Source organism: Scyliorhinus torazame, chromosome 19, assembly GCF_047496885.1.
Source record: "Scyliorhinus torazame isolate Kashiwa2021f chromosome 19, sScyTor2.1, whole genome shotgun sequence".
In the NCBI taxonomy this organism is placed as follows: domain Eukaryota; kingdom Metazoa; phylum Chordata; class Chondrichthyes; order Carcharhiniformes; family Scyliorhinidae; genus Scyliorhinus; species Scyliorhinus torazame.
The window spans coordinates 25,450,653-25,468,227 of NC_092725.1; the positions used below are offsets into that span (position 1 = coordinate 25,450,653).

General features: G+C 45.9%; 1 protein-coding gene across 3 annotated transcripts in view; it reads left to right on the forward strand.

The window, feature by feature from the left end:
- LOC140396061 (3 beta-hydroxysteroid dehydrogenase type 7-like) overlaps window positions 1-8,457 on the forward strand; it is an 80,272-nt gene extending 71,815 nt beyond the window's left edge. For all 3 annotated transcript variants that reach the window (XM_072484159.1, XM_072484158.1, XM_072484157.1), the window contains exons 6-8: window positions 63-225; window positions 523-958; window positions 7,323-8,457. In XM_072484159.1, the coding sequence (XP_072340260.1) occupies window positions 63-225; window positions 523-956 (597 nt within the window). In that variant the 3' untranslated portion in view covers window positions 957-958; window positions 7,323-8,457. The remainder of the gene's footprint in view (window positions 1-62; window positions 226-522; window positions 959-7,322) is intronic.
- The last annotated feature ends 9,118 nt before the right edge of the window (window positions 8,458-17,575 follow it).

Here is a 17,575-nt window from a genome sequence, read left to right on the forward strand (position 1 = left end):
TGGTGGGGGGGGCGGGCGTTGGGTGATCATGACTGCTGAAGCTCTCCCGAACTTTTCCCCAGGTTTCAGGAGGTGGCAAGCTGGCTAGCTGTGCACTAAGACCAATGGGAATCTACGGCGAAGGGTGTGCCTTGCTGAGGGGGATTTACGGAAAGGCCTTGAAGCTTGGAGGCCGCCTGTTTCGACTTGGGCCGCGCACTGTGCAATCAGGGCGAGTGTATGTGGGTAAGTCCCAGGAATAATGCCCAGCAGCATCGGGAAATGTGCAGGACCACTTTACTATGTTACTATATACACCCTGACACACAGCCTCTGCACCCCCTCCTCCAAAATGTTCTTACAATGGCATTCATGCAGCTGCTGTTTGTGGATGGGCTGAGTGGCCTTCTCCTGTCCCACATCTACCTGTGGAACAGAAAGGTGTTTGAGGACCTCGATGGGCAGGGTGTGGGTGGGGCTGTAGTATGTGGGCATCAGGGGCTATGTGCTGACATCTCTTGCTCCCCCATTTCCTCCCTCTAGGGAATGTGGCCTGGATGCATCTGCTAGCTGCCAGAGGCCTGAAGGAGAAGCCAGGGCTGGTGGGCGGCCAGGTCTATTATTGCAGTGACGGGTCGCCAGACAGGAGTCACATGGATTTCAACATGGAGCTGCTGGGGCCATGCGGGGTGCGGCTGATCGGCCAGAAGAGGCCGGTGCTGCCCTACATCTTCATCTACATGCTGGCGGCCCTGGCCGAGCTCCTCCAGCTGGTCCTGCGGCCCTTCTGCACATTTGCACCTTATCTCAACCGCTACACACTGGCCCTGGGCTCGACCACCTTCACTGTCTGCACGGACAAGGCGACCCGGCACTTTAGCTATCGCCCCCTGTACTCCTGGGAGCAGAGCAAGGATCGGACTGTCCGGTGGCTGCTGTCACTCCCTCAGGCGGATCAGGAAGCAAAACGCTGCTGAGGGTGAGCGCCTTATATCGGACTCTCTCTCTCTACTGACTCCGCTCTGTGTTTTCGATCAGACTCTCTCTCTGTACTGTCTAGGGGTAGACACGTAAACGACTGTGTGTAATTATGACATTCTCCACTCAGGGTAGATTGGTAAAGGTGTGTGTGTAATTCTGATATTCTCCACTAGGGGTAGATTGGTAAAGGTGTGTGTGTAATTCTGACATTCTCCATTAGGGGGGGGATTGGTAAAGATTTGTGTGAAATTCTGACAATCACCACTAGGGGGGGTTGGTAAAGGTGTGTGTGTAATTCTGACATTCCCCACTAGAGGGGGGGGGGATTGGTAAAGATTTGTGTGACATTCTGATATTCTCCACTAGGGGGGAGATTGGTAAATGCGTGTGTGTGATTCTGACATTCTCCATTAGGGGGGGATTGGTAAAGATTTGAGTGAAATTCTGACATTCTCCACTGGGGGGAGATTGGGAAAGATGTGTGTGTGATTCTGACATTCTCCACTAGGGGGTAGATTGGTAAAGGTGTGTGTGTAATTCTGACATTCCCCACTAGAGGGGGAGATTGGTGAAGGTGTGTGTAATCCTGACATTCTCCACTAGGGCATAGATTGGTAAAGGGGTGTGTGTGATTCTGACATTCACCACTCGGGGGAGATTGGTAAAGATCTGTCTGTAATTCTCACATTCCCCACTAGGGGGTAGATTGGTATATGTGTGTGTGTAATTCTGACATTCCCCACTGGAATGGGAGATTGGTAAAGGTGTGTGTGTAATTCTGACATTGCCCACTAGAGGGGAGATTGGTGAAGGTGTGTGTGTGATTCTGACATTCTCCACTCGGGGAGATTGATAAAGATCTGTCTGTAATTCTGACATTCCCCACTAGGGGGTAGATTGGTAAATGTGTGTGTGTATTTCTGACATTCCCCACTAGAGGGGGAGATTGGTGAAGATGTGTCTGTAATTCTGACATTCTCCATTAGGGGGAGATTGGTACAGGTGTGTGTGTAATTCTGAAATTCCCCACTAGAGGGGGAGATTGGTGAAGGTGTGTGTGTGATTCTGACATTCTCCATTAGGGGTAGATTGGTAAAGGTGTGTGTGTGATTCTGACATTCTCCACTCGGGGGGGGGGATTGGTAAAGTTGTGTGTGTGATTCTAACATTCCCCACTAGGGGGGGATTTTGGTAAAGGTGTGTGTGTAATTCTGACATTCTCCACTAGGGGGGAGATTGGTAAAGGTGTGTGTGTAATTCGGACATTCTGCAGTGGAGTTGATTGGTAAAGGTGTGTGTGTGATTCTGACATTCTCCACTAGGGGGGGAGATTGGTAAAGTTGTGTGTGTGATTCGAACATTCCCCACTTGGGGGAGATTTTGGTAAAGGTGTGTGTGTAATTCTGACATTCTCCACTCGGGGGGAGATTGGTAAAGGTGTGTGTGTGATTCTGACATTCTCCACTAGGGGGGAGAGTGGTAAAGGTGTGTGTGTGATTCTGACATTCTCCACTAGGGGGGAGATTGGTAAAGGTGTGTGTGTGATTCTGACATTCTCCACTCGGGGGGGAGATTGGTAAAGTTGTGTGTGTGATTCTAACATTCCCCACTAGGGGGGGATTTTGGTAAAGGTGTGTGTGTAATTCTGACAATCTCCACTAGGGGGGAGATTGGTAAAGGTGTGTGTGTAATTCGGACATTCTGCAGTGGAGTTGATTGGTAAAGGTGTGTGTGTGATTCTGACATTCTCCACTAGGGGGGAGATTGGTAAAGTTGTGTGTGTGATTCGAACATTCCCCACTTGGGGGAGATTTTGGTAAAGGTGTGTGTGTAATTCTGACATTCTCCACTAGGGGGGAGATTGGTAAAGGTGTGTGTGTGATTCTGACATTCTCCACTAGGGGGGAGAGTGGTAAAGGTGTGTGTGTGATTCTGACATTCTCCACTAGGGGGGAGATTGGTAAAGGTGTGTGTGTGTTTCTCTTCTTTTCTTTACAAATTTAGAGTACCCAATTATTTTTTTCCCAATGAAGGGGGAATTTAGCGTGGCCAATCCACCTCACCTGCACATCTTTGGGTTGTGAGGGTGATACCAACGCAAACAGGGGGAGAATGTGCAATCTCCACACGGACAGTGACCCCAGGGCCGGGATTAGAACCCAGATCGTCAGCGCCGCAGTCCCACTGCTAATCATTGCACCACGTGCCGCCCCGTGTGTGTGTAATTCTGACATAACCAACTAGGGGGAAGTTTGGCAAAAAGTCTGTGTGTGACTCTGACATTCCCCACTAGGGGGCAGATTGGTAAAGGTGTGAGTGTAAATCTGACGTTCTCCAGTAGGGGGGGGGAAGTTTGGTAAAGGTGATTTTGATATTCTCCACTCGGGGGGAGATTGGTAAATGCGTGTGTGTGATTCTGACATTCTCCACTAGGGGGGGGGGGAGATTGGTAAAGGTGTGTGAGTGTGTGTGTGATTCTGATATTCTCCACTAGGGGGGAGATTGGTAAATGTGTGTGTGTAACTTTGACATTCTCCACTAGGGGGGAAATTGGTAAAGGTGTGTGTGTGTGATTCTGATATTCTCCACTAGTGGGTAGATTGGTAAAGGTTTGTGTGTGATTCTGACATTCTCCACTAGGGGGGAGATTGGTAAAGTTGTGTGTGTAATTCTGACATTCTCCACTAAGGGTGAGATTGGTAAAGGTGTGTGTGTAATTCTGACATTCTCCACTAGGGGGGAGATTGGTAAAAGTGTGTGTGTAATTCTGACATTCTCCACTAAGGGGGAGATTGGTAAAGGTGTTTGTGTGTGATTCTGATATTCTCCACTAGGGGGGAGATTGGTAAAGGTGTGTGTGTGATTCTGACATTATCCACTAGGGGGAGATTGGTAAAGGTGTGTGTTATTCTGACATTCTCCACTAGGGAGAGATTGGTAAAGGTGTGTGTGTGATTCTGACATTCTCCACTCGGGGGAGATTGTTAAAGGTCTGTCTGTAATTCTGACATTCCCCTCTAGGGGGTAGATTGGTAAACATGTGTGTGTAGTTCTGACATTCCCCACTAGAGGGGGAGATTGGTGAAGATCTGTCTGTAATTCTGACATTCCCCACTAGGGCGTAGATTGGTAAACGTGTGTGTGTAATTGTGACATTCTCCATTAGGGGTAGATTGGTAAAGGTGTGTGTGTGAGTCTGACATTCTCCACTAGGGGGGAGATTGGTAAAGGTGTGTGTGTAATTCTGACATTCTCCATTAGGGGGAGATTGGTAAAGGTGTGTGTGTGATTCTGAAATTCTTCACGAGGGAGGAGATTTTTTAAACGTTTGTGTGTGATTCTGACATTCTCCACTCGGGGGAGATTGTTAAAGGTCTGTCTGTAATTCTGACATTCCCCACTAGGGGGTAGATTGGTAAACGTGTGTGTGTAATTCTGACATTCCCCACTAGAGGGGAGATTGGTGAAGGTGTGTGCGTGATTCTGACATTCTCCACTAGGGGTAGATTGGTAAAGGTGTGTGCGTGATTCTGACATTCTCCACTAGGGATGATTGGTAAAGGTGTGTGCGTGATTCTGACATTCTCCACTAGGGGTAGATTGGTAAAGGTGTGTGTGTGATTCTGATATTCTCCACTAGGGGGGAGATTGGTAAAGGTGTGTGCGTGATTCTGACATTCTCCACTAGGGGTGATTGGTGAAGGTGTGTGTGTGATTCTGACATTCTCCACTAGGGGGGAGATTGGTAAAGGTATATGTGTAATTCTGACATTCTGCAGTGGAGCCGATTGGTAAAGGTGTGTGTGTGATTCTGAAATTCTCCTTTAGGGGGAGGTTGGTAAAGGTGTGTGTGTAAGTCTCTTCTTTTCTTATAAATTTAGAGTACCCAATTATTTTTTTCCCAATTAAGGGGGAATTTAGCGTGTCCAATCGACCTCACCTGCACATCTTTGGGTTGTGGGGGTAAAAGCAATGCAAACGGGGAGAATGTGCAACCTCCACACGGACAGTGACCCCAGGGCCGGGATTAGAACCCAGATCGTCAGCGCCGCAGTCCCACTGCTAACCATTGCACCACATGCCGCCCCGGTTGTGTGTAATTCTGACATTCCCCACTAGGGGGTAGTTTGGTAAAAGTCTGTGTGTGATTCTGACATTCCCCACTAGAGGGGCAGATTGGTAAAGGTGTGTGTGTGATTCTGACATTCTCCACTAGGGGGTAGATTGGTAAAGGTGTGTGTGTAAATCTGACGTTCACCACTAGGGGAGCGGGGGACTGGTAAAGGTGTGTGTGTGATTCTGATATTCTCCACTAGGGGGAGATTGGTAAAGGTGTGTGTGTGATTCTGACATTCTCCACCGGGGGGGGAGATTGGTAAATGTGTGTGTGTAATTCTGACATTCTCCACTCGGGGGGAGATTGGTAAAGGTGTGTGTGCGATTCTGATATTCTCCACTGGGGGGAGATTGTAAAGGTGTGTGTGTGATTCTGACATTCTCCACTAGGGGGGAGATTGGTAAAGATGTGTGTGTGATTCTGACATTCTCCACTAGGGGGAGATTGGAAAATGTGTGTGTGTGATTCTGACATTCTCCACTACGGCGGAGGTTGGTAAAGGTGTGTGTGTGATTCTGACATTCTCCACTAAGGGGGAGATTGGTAAAGGTGTGTGTGTGATTCTGATATTCTCCACTAGGTGGGAATTTGGTAAAGGTATGCGTGTGATTCTGATATTCTCCACTGGGGGGGAGATTGGTAAAGGTATGCGTGTTATTCTGACATTCCCCACAAGGGGGGAGATTGGTAAAGGTGTGTGTGTGATTCTGACATTCTCCACTAGGGGGGGAGATTGGTAAAGGTGTGTGTGTGATTCTGACATTCTTCACTGGGGGGGAGATTGGTAAAGGTATGCGTGTGATTCTGACATTCCCCACAAGGGGGGGAGATTGGTAAAGGTGTGTGTGTGATTCTGACATTCTCCACTAGGGGGGGAGATTGGTAAAGGTGTGTGTGTGATTCTGACATTCTCCACTCGGGGGAGATTGTTAAAGGTCTGTCTGTAATTCTGACATTCCCCACTAGGGGGTAGATTGGTAAACGTGTGTGTGTAATTCTGACATGCCCCATTAGAGGGGAGATCGGTGAAGGTGTGTGCGTGATTCTCACATTCTCCACTAGGGGGGGAGATTGGTAAAGGTGTGTGTGTGATTCTGACATTTTCCACTAGGGGGAGATTGGTAAAGGTGTGTGTGTGATTCTGACATTCCTCACTAGGGGGGAGATTGGTAAAGGTGTGTGTGTGATTCTGACATTCTCCAGCAGAAGACAGTGTTGAACAAAATCTGGATGTGTTGATCTTTGCAACGTCTGCACAGTGAGTTTAGAATAGAGACATGCGTACAGAATAGAAGCAGGAGGAGGCCATTCGGCCCTTCGAACGTCCCCGCCATTCATTATGATCATGGCTGATCATCAAATTCAATTCCCTGATCCCGCCTTCCCCCCAAATCCCTTGATCCCTTTAACCCCAAGAGCTATATCTAATTCCTTTTTGAAATTACACAACATTTTGGCCTCAACTACTTTTTGTGGGAGTGAATTCCACAGATTCACCGCTCGCTGGGTGAAGAAATTTCTCCTCATCTCAGTCCTAAAAGGTTTACCCCTTATCCTCAAACAATGACCCCTAGTTCTGGACTCCCCCACCATCGGGAACATTCTTTCTGAATCTGCCCTGTCTAACCCTGTTAGCGTTGAATAAGTTTCTATGAGATCCCCTCTCACACGGGCGGGACAATGGCGCAGTGGTTAGCACTGCTGCCTCGCGGCCTGGATTCGATCCCGGCCCCGGGTCACTGTCCATGTGGAGTTTGCACATTCCCCTCATGTCTGTGGTGGATCTCATCAACACAACCCAAAAAGATGTGCAGGGTCGGTGAATTGGCCACGCTAAATTGCCTTAATTGGAAAATAAGAATTGGGTACTCTAAATTTATAAAAAATAAAAGACATCCCCTCTCACGCTTCTAAACCCCAATGAATATAATCCTAACTGAATTTGTTCCTTTCCTACTTCCTGCACAGTGCTAAGTCTATCCTCTTCGTTCTCACTTCTCAATGATCATTGTGGAAATGTGCACTCCTTTTGGGAACTTAGGAACATAGGAATTAGGAGCAGAGGTTGGCAATTGAGCACCTTGAACCTGCTCCGCCATTTAATCAGATCATGGCTGATGTCTTCCTGGTCTCAAATCCACTTCCCTACCTCTTCCCCATCTCCCTTAAACCTGTTTTTTAAATCGGAAACGTATCTGTCTCCTTCTTGAAACCATTTAACGGCTCTGATTCCACCGCACTATAGGGGCAGCAAGTTCCTCAAATTCACCACCCTCTGCGAGAAGTAGTTCCTCCTTGAAGAGGTAGAATTCCGAACGGACTACAGAAGATACAAAATGGATGCCGCCTGATATAAAATGGACTCTGTCAATGATCTTGACCCTATGTCATTATCAGTGTCTGCTGCTGAAGTAGTGAAGCTTTGTGCAAAACAAGTGATCCACAACTAGATACACCCGGAGAGACAATGAGCCGTTGGCAACCTTTGCCCAATGTCGGTATTCTTAGCTATTTGTAACTGACAAAGGGGCCCCAAGTTAAGGAACTAGCAAGGAATGAGGAAGGACATGTTTCAACGTGGCTGGACTATTGACCCCATGACTTTATGTAACCATTATCTATGTAATGAATTGATTGGGTAAGGCAAACTGCCAATTAGAGGCTATAGGAGCTAACTTGAAGCCATTTATGGCATTGAAGATGCATGTTATGAGTTGTGACGCGAACAGAATTGATTGGGTATATGTAAATGTGAATGCAAATTGATTCCGCTTCCCTTCTGTATATTAACCCAGTGCGACCTCAGCTCAGGCGAGAAAAGATGATGCACAGACCGTGGGGGTCAAAGGCCTTTTCTCCCAGACCTCTGAAAATTAATAAATTGCTTCTTTACTCACTCAAAGGTCTATTCCTGAATATTTTCACCTACGTCCTCATCTCCGTTTTAAATCTACCGCCTTTCAACTTCTACCTGTGGCCTCTGGTTGCCTCACAAGGGGGAACATTTGGTCCACGTTTACTTTATCAATCCTTCTTTGTATTTTATACACCTCGATCAGATCCCCGCTCATCCTTCTAAACTCCAGCGAGTATAATCCCAAACTGTTTAATCTCTCCTCAAACGCCAACCCGTTCATCCCCGGAATCAATCTGGTGGACCTCCTCTGAACTGCCTCCAATGCCACCACATCCTTCCTCAAATAAGGAGACCAAAACTGGACACAATCCTCCAGATGTGGTCTCACCAACACCCTATACAATGTTAAGTAATACATAGAACATAGAACATAGAAAATACAGCACAGAACAGGCCCTTCGGCCCACGATGTTGTGCCGAACCTTTGTCCTAGATTAATCATAGATTATCATTGAATTTACAGTGCAGAAGGAGGCCATTCGGCCCTTTGAGTCTGCACCGGCTCTTGGAAAGAGCACCCTACCCAAACTCAACACCTTCACCCAACACCAAGGGCAATTTGGACATTAAGGGCAATTTATCATTGGCCAATTCACCTAACCTGCACATCTTTGGATTGTGGGAGGAAACCGGAGCACCCGGAGGAAACCCACGCAGACACGGGGAGGACGTGCAGACTCCGCACAGTCAGTGACCCAAGCCGGAATCGAACCTGGGACCCTGGAGCTGTGAAGCAATTGTGCTATCCACAATGCTACCGTGCTGCCCTTGAGAACAAATAAATCTACACTATATCATTTAACCGTAATCCATGTACCTATCCAATAGCTGCTTGAAGGTCCCTAATGTTTCCGACTCAACTACTTCCACAGGCAGTGCATTCCATGCCCCCACTACTCTCTGGGTAAAGAACCTACCTCTGATATCCCTCCTATATCTTCCACCTTTCACCTTAAATTTATGTCCCCTTGTAATGGTTTGTTCCACCCGGGGAAAAAGTCTCTGACTGTCTACTCTATCTATTCCCCTGATCATCTTATAAACCTCTATCAAGTCGCCCCTCATCCTTCTCCGTTCTAATGAGAAAAGGCCTAGCACCCTCAACCTTTCCTCGTAAGACCTACTCTCCATTCCAGGCAACATCCTGGTAAATCTTCTTTGCACCTTTTCCAAAGCTTCCACATCCTTCCTAAAATGAGGCGACCAGAACTGTACACAGTACTCCAAATGTGGCCTTACCAAAGTTTTGTACAGCTGCATCATCACCTCACGGCTCTTAAATTCAATCCCTCTGTTAATGAACGCGAGCACACCATAGGCCTTCTTCACAGCTCTATCCACTTGAGTGGCAACTTTCAAAGATGTATGAACATAGACCCCAAGATCTCTCTGCTCCTCCACATTGCCAAGAACTCTACCGTTAACCCTGTATTCCGCATTCATATTTGTCCTTCCAAAATGGACAACCTCACACTTTTCAGGGTTAAACTCCATCTGCCACTTCTCAGCCCAGCTCTGCATCCTATCTATGTCTCTTTGCAGCCGACAACAGCCCTCCTTACTATCCACAACTCCACCAATCTTCGTATCATCTGCAAATTTACTGACCCACCCTTCAACTCCCTCATCCAAGTCATTAATGAAAATCACAAACAGCAGAGGACCCAGAACTGATCCCTGCGGTACGCCACTGGTAACTGGGATCCAGGCTGAATATTTGCCATCCACCACCACTCTCTGACTTCTATCGGTTAGCCAGTTCGTTATCCAACTGGCCAAATTTCCCACTATCCCATGCCTCCTTACTTTCTGCATAAGCCTACCATGGGGAACTTTATCAAATGCCTTACTAAAATCCATGTACACTACATCCACTGCTTTACCTTCATCCACATGCTTGGTCACCTCCTCAAAGAATTCAATAAGATTTGTAAGGCAAGACCTACCCCTCACAAATCCGTGCTGACTATCCCTAATCAAGCAGTGTCTTTCCAGATGCTCAGAAATCCTATCCTTCAGTACCCTTTCCATTACTTTGCCTACCACCGAAGTAAGACTAACTGGCCTGTAATTCCCAGGGTTATCCCTAGTCCCTTTTTTGAACAGGGGCACGACATTCGCCACTCTCCAATCCCCTGGTACCACCCCTGTTGACAGTGAGGACGAAAAGATCATTGCCAACGGCTCTGCAATTTCATCTCTTGCTTCCCATAGAATCCTTGGATATATCCCGTCAGGCCCGGGGGACTTGTCTATCCTCAAGTTTTTCAAAATGCCCAACACATCTTCCTTCCTAACAAGTATTTCCTCGAGCTTACCACTCTGTTTCACACTGTCCTCTCCAACAATATCGCCCCTCTCATTTGTAAATACAGAAGAAAAGTACTCATTCAAGACCTCTCCTATCTCTTCAGACTCAATACACAATCTCCCGCTACTGTCCTTGATCGGACCTACCCTCGCTCTAGTCATTCTCATATTTCTCACATATGTGTAAAAGGCCTTGGGGTTTTCCTTGATCCTACCCGCCAAAGATTGTTCATGCCCTCTCTTAGCTCTCCTAATCCCTTTCTTCAGTTCCCTCCTGGCTAACTTGTATCCCTCCAATGCCCTGTCTGAACCTTGTTTCCTCAGCCTTACATAAGTCACCTTTTTCCTCTTAACAAGACATTCAACCTCTCTTGTCAACCATGGTTCCCTCACTCGACCATCTCTTCCCTGCCTGACAGGGACATACATATCAAGGACACGTAGCACCTGTTCCTTGAACAAGTTCCACATTTCATTTGTGTCCTTCCCTGCCAGCCTATGTTCCGAACTCATGCACTTCAATTCTTGTCTGACAACATCGTATTTACCCTTCCCCCAATTGTAAACCTTGCCCTGTTGCACGTACCTATCCCTCTCCATTACTAAAGTGAAAGTCACAGAATTGTGGTCACTATCTCCAAAATGCTCCCCCACTAACAAATCTATCACTTGCCCTGGCTCATTACCCAGTACTAAATCCAATATTGCCCCTCCTCTGGTCGGACAATCTACATACTGCGTTAGAAAAGCTTCCTGGACACACTGCACAAACACCACCCCATCCAAACTATTTGATCTAAAGAGTTTCCACTCAATATTTGGGAAGTTAAAGTCGCCCATGACTACTACCCTATGACTTCTGCACCTTTCCAAAATCTGTTTCCCAATCTGTTCCTCCACATCTCTGCTACTATTGGGGGGCCTATAGAAAACTCCTAACAAGGTGACTGCTCCTTTCCTATTTCTGACTTCAACCCATACTACCTCAGTAGGCTGATACTCCTCGAACTGCCTTTCTGCAGCTGTTATACTATCTCTAATTAATAATGCCACCCCCCCACCTCTTTTACCACCCTCCCTAATCTTATTGAAACATCTATAACCAGGGACCTCCAACAACCATTTCTGCCCCTCTTCTATCCAAGTTTCCGTGATGGCCACCACATCGTAGTCCCAAGTACCGATCCATGCCTTAAGTTCACCCACCTTATTCCTGATGCTTCTTGCGTTGAAGTATACACACTTCAACCCCTCTCCGTTCCTGCAAGTCCTCTCCTTTGTCAGTGTTCCCTTCCCCACTGCCTCATTACACGCTTTCGCGTCCTGAATATCGGCTACCTTAGTTGCTGGACTACAAATCCGGTTCCCATTCCCCTGCCAAATTAGTTTAAACCCTCCCGAAGAGTACTAGAAAACCTCCCTCCCAGGATATTGGTGCCCCTCTGGTTCAGATGCAACCCGTCCTGCTTGTACAGGTCCCACCTTCCCCAGAATGCGCTCCAATTATCCAAATACCTGAAGCCCTCCCTCCTACACCATTCCTGCAGCCACGTGTTCAACTGCACTCTCTCCCTATTCCTAGCCTCGCTATCACGTGGCACCGGCAACAAACCAGAGATGACAACTCTGTCTGTCCTGGCTTTTAACTTCCAGCCTAACTCCCTAAACTTGTTTATTACCTCCACACCCCTTTTCCTACCTATGTCGTTGGTACCAATGTGCACCACGACTTCTGGCTGCTCCCCCTCCCCCTTAAGGATCCTGAAGACACGATCCGAGACATCCCTGGCCCTGGCACCCGGGAGGCAACATACCTTCCGGGAGTCTCGCTCGCGACCACAGAATCTCCTATCTATTCCCCTAACCATTGAATCTCCTACAACTATTGCTTTACTATTCTCCCCCCTTCCCTTCTGAGCCCCAGAGCCAGACTCAGTGCCAGAGACCTGGCCACTAGGGCCTTCCCCCGGTAGGTCATCCCCCCCAACAGCATCCAAAACGGTATACTTGTTTTGAAGGGGAACGGCCACGAGGGATCCCTGCACTTTCTGCCTGTTTGTTTTTTTCTTCCTGACTGTAACCCAGCTATTCTTGTCCTGTACCTTGGGTGTGGTTACCTCCTTGTAACTCTTCTCAATCACCCCCTCTGCCTCCCGGATGATCCGAAGTTCATCCAGCTTCAGCTCCAGTTCCCTAACACGGTCTTTGAGGAGCTGAAGTTGGGTGCACTTCCCACAGGTATAGTCAGCGGGGACACCGGTGGTATCCCTCACCACCCACATCCTACAGGCGGAGCATGTAACTGGCCTAGCCTCCATCCCCTCTTACCTGACAGAATATAGCTGTCCTGTGGACTAACTAGATCTCCGCCCACCGACCCTGCTCCCAGTCAGCTACACTTTCTGTAAACTCCTGGCTCTCTTCGCACTCTTTGCGGAAATGTCGGAAACAAAATGAAAGGAGCGCCTTACTCCCTCCTCACCTAACTCCCTTGGTCACCAAACTCTCACTATCACACTCAAATGCACCAAATTCAGCACTCAGTGCAATTTGAAAACCCTCTTAATGGGTTAAGAGGCATTGCAATTAGTTGTCTCATTTATGTTAAGTATCCATTAATTGACACTGATATGTAAAGGGGCTTCAGGTGGCCTCTGGCAGGTGATGTATAGTTAGAGTTTTGTGCAAAGGCTGTTGGAATGAAATAAATGTGTGTTTGTGAAAAAGGAACAGAACTTTAGACTCTTCATATCACAGCAACTAAAATGTCTAACATACAATTGCAACAACACTTTTCTACCTTTATACTCCAGTCCTTTTGCAACTAACACTCCTGAACAGCCAGCATTCCAGACTGCCAACAATGCGCTGCGTGTGGTATAACCAGGGGAACATGGCAGGTTGTTCTAATATCCAAACTGCTTGGCAGTGAGAGTACCTTTAAGAAATGGGTGTTTATAAATGGGTGCGCATATAAATATCTGTAGTGTGTGTACCTTTAAGAACCTTTACTCCTGAAGTGATGTCAGAGAGGGGGTGGAGCTGGGTTGTCTGTCAGCTTTTTACTTTCGTTTTAGGCTGTTTGCTGCAGGGTGTGCTTTCGTTTTTTTTCAGTGTTGGAGCTGAAGCCAGACAGAGCAGGTGCACTGTTGTTCTCTCTGCCATGAAAAGACTATCTCTTGATCATTTGGTGAATTCAGAATTATAAATGTTCTCAGTAGTGAATGTAAACCTAATGTGCTTCTGGTAAAAGGTGTTTTAAGTCTTATGGATGTTAAAAGGAAAGCTTAAAGGATTACTTAGTGTTGTATTCTTTGGGGGTTGTATTTGAATTGATGGTTGCTAAGATGTTCACTGTATGTTTCAAAAAGGTTAACTTGAGTTCATAGGATAAACATTGGTTTGCTTTAAAAAAATACTTTTCCATTTCTGCTGTACCGCACCTGTAGAGTGGGCCGTGTGCTCCCCATACCACAATCTAGTAAAAGTTGTGGGTCAGGTGAACTCCATGATACACTTTGGGGTGCTCTAAACCCTGGCCCATAACATGTTCCATACATGTTTGCAATGGCCTCTTTAACCTGGCTGGAATTCAAAATGATTTATTAACCTGTCCCGATGGGATCCAGGGTTCCAATTAGTATACTTGACCAATTGTCTCCCACGTTACAACTTAAATGTTTGCAATGTCTTTGAATTGTTTCACTTATTGTATAACAGTTGTGTCTATATGATTGCAGCAAATAAAGTGAATTAAAGACAATCTTGTTGTGAGTTTGCTTAGCTAGTGTGTGAATCTTACTCCACATTTCCAATCAGAGATACAGATTGAGATAATAATAATCTTTCTTAGTGTCACAAGTAGGCTTACATTAACACTGCAATGAAGTTACTGTGAAAAGCCCCTAGTCGCCACATTCCGACACCTGTTCGGGTACACAGAGGGAGAATTCAGAATGTCCAATTCACCTGACAGCACATATTGGGGACTTGTGGGAGGAAACCGGAGCACCCGGAGGAAATCCACGCAGACACGGGGAGAACGTGCAGACTCCGCACAGCCAGTGACCCAAAGCGGAAATAGAACCTGGGACCCAGGTGCTGTGAAGCAACAGTGCTAACCTCTGTGCTACCGTGCTGACACCCCAGAACATTTTTGTATTGAACACCTCTTGTGGAGTGGAGAGAAGTGGGAAAGTTCTGATGTTAATTAATCTTTGATTCGTTCCTAAATATCTTCAAAATGTTTGCAGGTTCCAGCAGCCAGACTCCATCACATTGAAACGATTGGAAGGTGAGAAGGGACTGGAGATTAATCTCCAAATGAGACTTTGTGTCACTCCTCCTGGGTCGCCAGATCCTGGGGAAGTTGCTCTTTTTGTGGGATACATTTTAAAATCTGTGATGGAACAATTTTTCACAGGAAGTGCTCTGCCTGTGTGCAGAGAAGGATTTGTGCCGACAGAGGTTAGAGATTGCTGGTGTGCATGCGTGTGTTTCTGTGCATGTGTGTGTGTGTGTGTGTGTGTGTGTTTCTCATTGTGTGTGAGGCTGTGCGTGTCTGTGAGGCTGTATGTGTACATGCAAGGCTGTGTGTGCGTGCGAGGCTGTGTGTCTGTGTGTGTGAGGCTGTGTGTGTGTGTGTATGTGAGTGTGTGTGTGGGCATGTATATGTGTGTGTGTTTGTGTATATATGTGTGTGAGTGTATGCATGCGTGAGAGTGTGTTTGTGTGAGTGTGTGTGTGAAAGAGGGTGTATGTATGTGTGTGATGTGATTGTGTGTATGTTTTATGAGTGTGTGTATGTGAGTGTGTGTGTTTTTGCGTGTGAGTGTGTGTGTGTGTTTTTGAGTGAGTGTGTGTGAGTGAGGGTGAGTGAGTGTATGAGTTAGTCTGTGAGTGAGTGTGTGAGTAAGTGAGCATATGAGTGAGTGTGTGTGTGAATGAGTGAGAGAGAGTGTGTGTGAGTCAGTGTAAGTGAATGTGTGAGTGTGTGTGAGTGAATGTGTGTGTGAAAGAGTGTGTCTATGTGTGAGTGTGTGTGATGTGATTGTGTGTGTTTTTATGAGTGTGAATGTGTGTGAGTTAGTCTGTGAGTGAGTATGTCTGAGTGTGTGAGTGAATGTGTGTGTGTGAGTGAGTGTGTGAGTGAGTGTGAATCAATATGTAAGTGAGTGAGTGTGTGTGAGTAAGTGTAAGTGAATGTTTGAGTGAGTGAGAGTGCGAGTGAGTGAGCATGAGTGAGTGTGTGAGTGAAAGTGTGTGTGTGAGTGAGTGTGAGTGAGTGTGAATCAAAGTGTGAGTGAGTGAGTGTGTGTGTGAGTAAGTGTGAGTGAATGTTTGAGTGAGTGAGCGTGAGTGAGTGAGTGAGAGTGCGAGTGGGTGAGTGTGTGTGTGAGTAAGTGTGAGTGAGTGAAAGTGTGAGTGAGTGAGTGTGTGAGTGTGAGTGAATGTGCGTGAGTGAGTGAATTTTTGAGTGAGTGAGTGTGTGTGAGTGAATGTGTGAGTGAGTGAGTGTGTGAGTCAGTGTGTGTGTGAGTGTGAGTGAGTGTGAGTGAGTGTGTGAGTGTGAGTGAGTGTGAGTGAGTGTGAGTGAGTGTGTGAGTCAGTGTGTGTGTGAGTCAGTGTGTGTGTGAGTGTGAGTGAGTGTGAGTGAGTGTGAGTGAGTGTGTGTGAGTGTGTGAGTGAGTGTGTGAGTCAGTGTGTGTGTGAGTGTGAGTGAGTGTGTGAGTGAGTGAGTGTGAGTGAGTGTGTGAGTCAGTGTGTGTGTGAGTGAGTGTGTGAGTCAGTGTGTGTGTGAGTGTGAGTGAGTGTGAGTGAGTGTGTGAGTGAGTGCAATAATGAAAATTGCCAGTAACAGCTAATAGAATTGTGCAATAACTGTTGACCCATCCGGAGAGACACCCCCACCCCCCGCCACCCCCGCCATCATGTTAACAAATAAAAAGCAAGTGAGTGTCCTTCCTCCTGTTCTTGTGTTTGTTCTGTATATTGTTCTGTGTATTATTCTGTGTATTGTTCTGTGTATTGTTCTGTTTATTGTTCTGTATATTGTTCTGTGCGTTGTTCTGTGTATTGTTCTGTATATTGTTCTGTATATTGTTCTGTGCGTTGTTCTGTGTATTGTTCTGTATATTGTTCCGTGTATTGTTCTGTGTATTGTTCTGTGTATTGTCCTGTATATTGTTCTGTGCGTTGTTCTGTGTATTGTTCTGTATATTGTTCTGTTTGTTGTTCTGTGCGTTGTTCTATATATTGTTCTGTGTATTGTTCTGTATATTGTTCTGTGCGTTGTTCTGTGCATTGTTCTGTATATTGTTCTGTTTGTTGTTCAGTGCGTTGTTCTGTGTATTGTTCTGTATATTGTTCTGTGTATTGTTCTGTATATTGTTCTGTTTGTTGTTCTGTGTATTGTTCTGTGTATTGTTCTGTATATTGTTCTGTGCGTTGTTCTGTTTATTGTTCTGTATATTGTTCTGTTTGTTGTTCTGTGCGTTGTTCTGTGTATTGTTCTGTGTATTGTTCTGTATATTGTTCTGTGTATTGTTCTCTATATTGTTCTGTGCGTTGTTCTGTGTATTGTTCTGTATATTGTTCTGTTTGTTGTTCAGTGCGTTGTTCTGTGTATTGTTCTGTGTATTGTTCTGTATATTGTTCTGTGTATTGTTCTGTGTATTATTCTGTTTGTTGTTCTGTGCGTTGTTCTGTATATTGTTCTGTTCGTTGTTCCGTGTATTGTTCTGTATATTGTTCTGTTCGTTGTTCTGTGTACTGTTCTGTATATTGTTCTGTGCGTTGTTCCGTGTATTATTCTGTATATTGTTCTGTTTGTTGTTCTGTGCGTTGTTCTGTGTATTGTTCTGTATATTGTTCTGTTCATTGTTCCGTGCTTTGCTCTGTATATTGTTCTGTGCGTTGTTCTGTATATTGTTCTGTTGGTTGTTCAGTGCGTTGTTCTGTATATTGTTCTGTTTGTTGTTCTGTATATTGTTCTGTTCGTTGTTCCGTGTATTGTTCTGTATATTGTTCTGTGAGTTGTTCTGTATATTGTTCTGTTTGTTGTTCTGTGCGTTGTTCTGTGTATTGTTCTGTATATTGTTCTGTTCGTTGTTCTGTATATTGTTCTGTATATTGTTCTGTTCGTTGTTCTGTGTATTGTTCTGTATATTGTTCTGTTCGTTGTTCTGTATATTGTTCTGTTCGTTGTTCTGTGTATTGTTCTGTATATTGTTCTGTGCGTTGTTCTGTATATTGTTCTGTTTGTTGTTTTG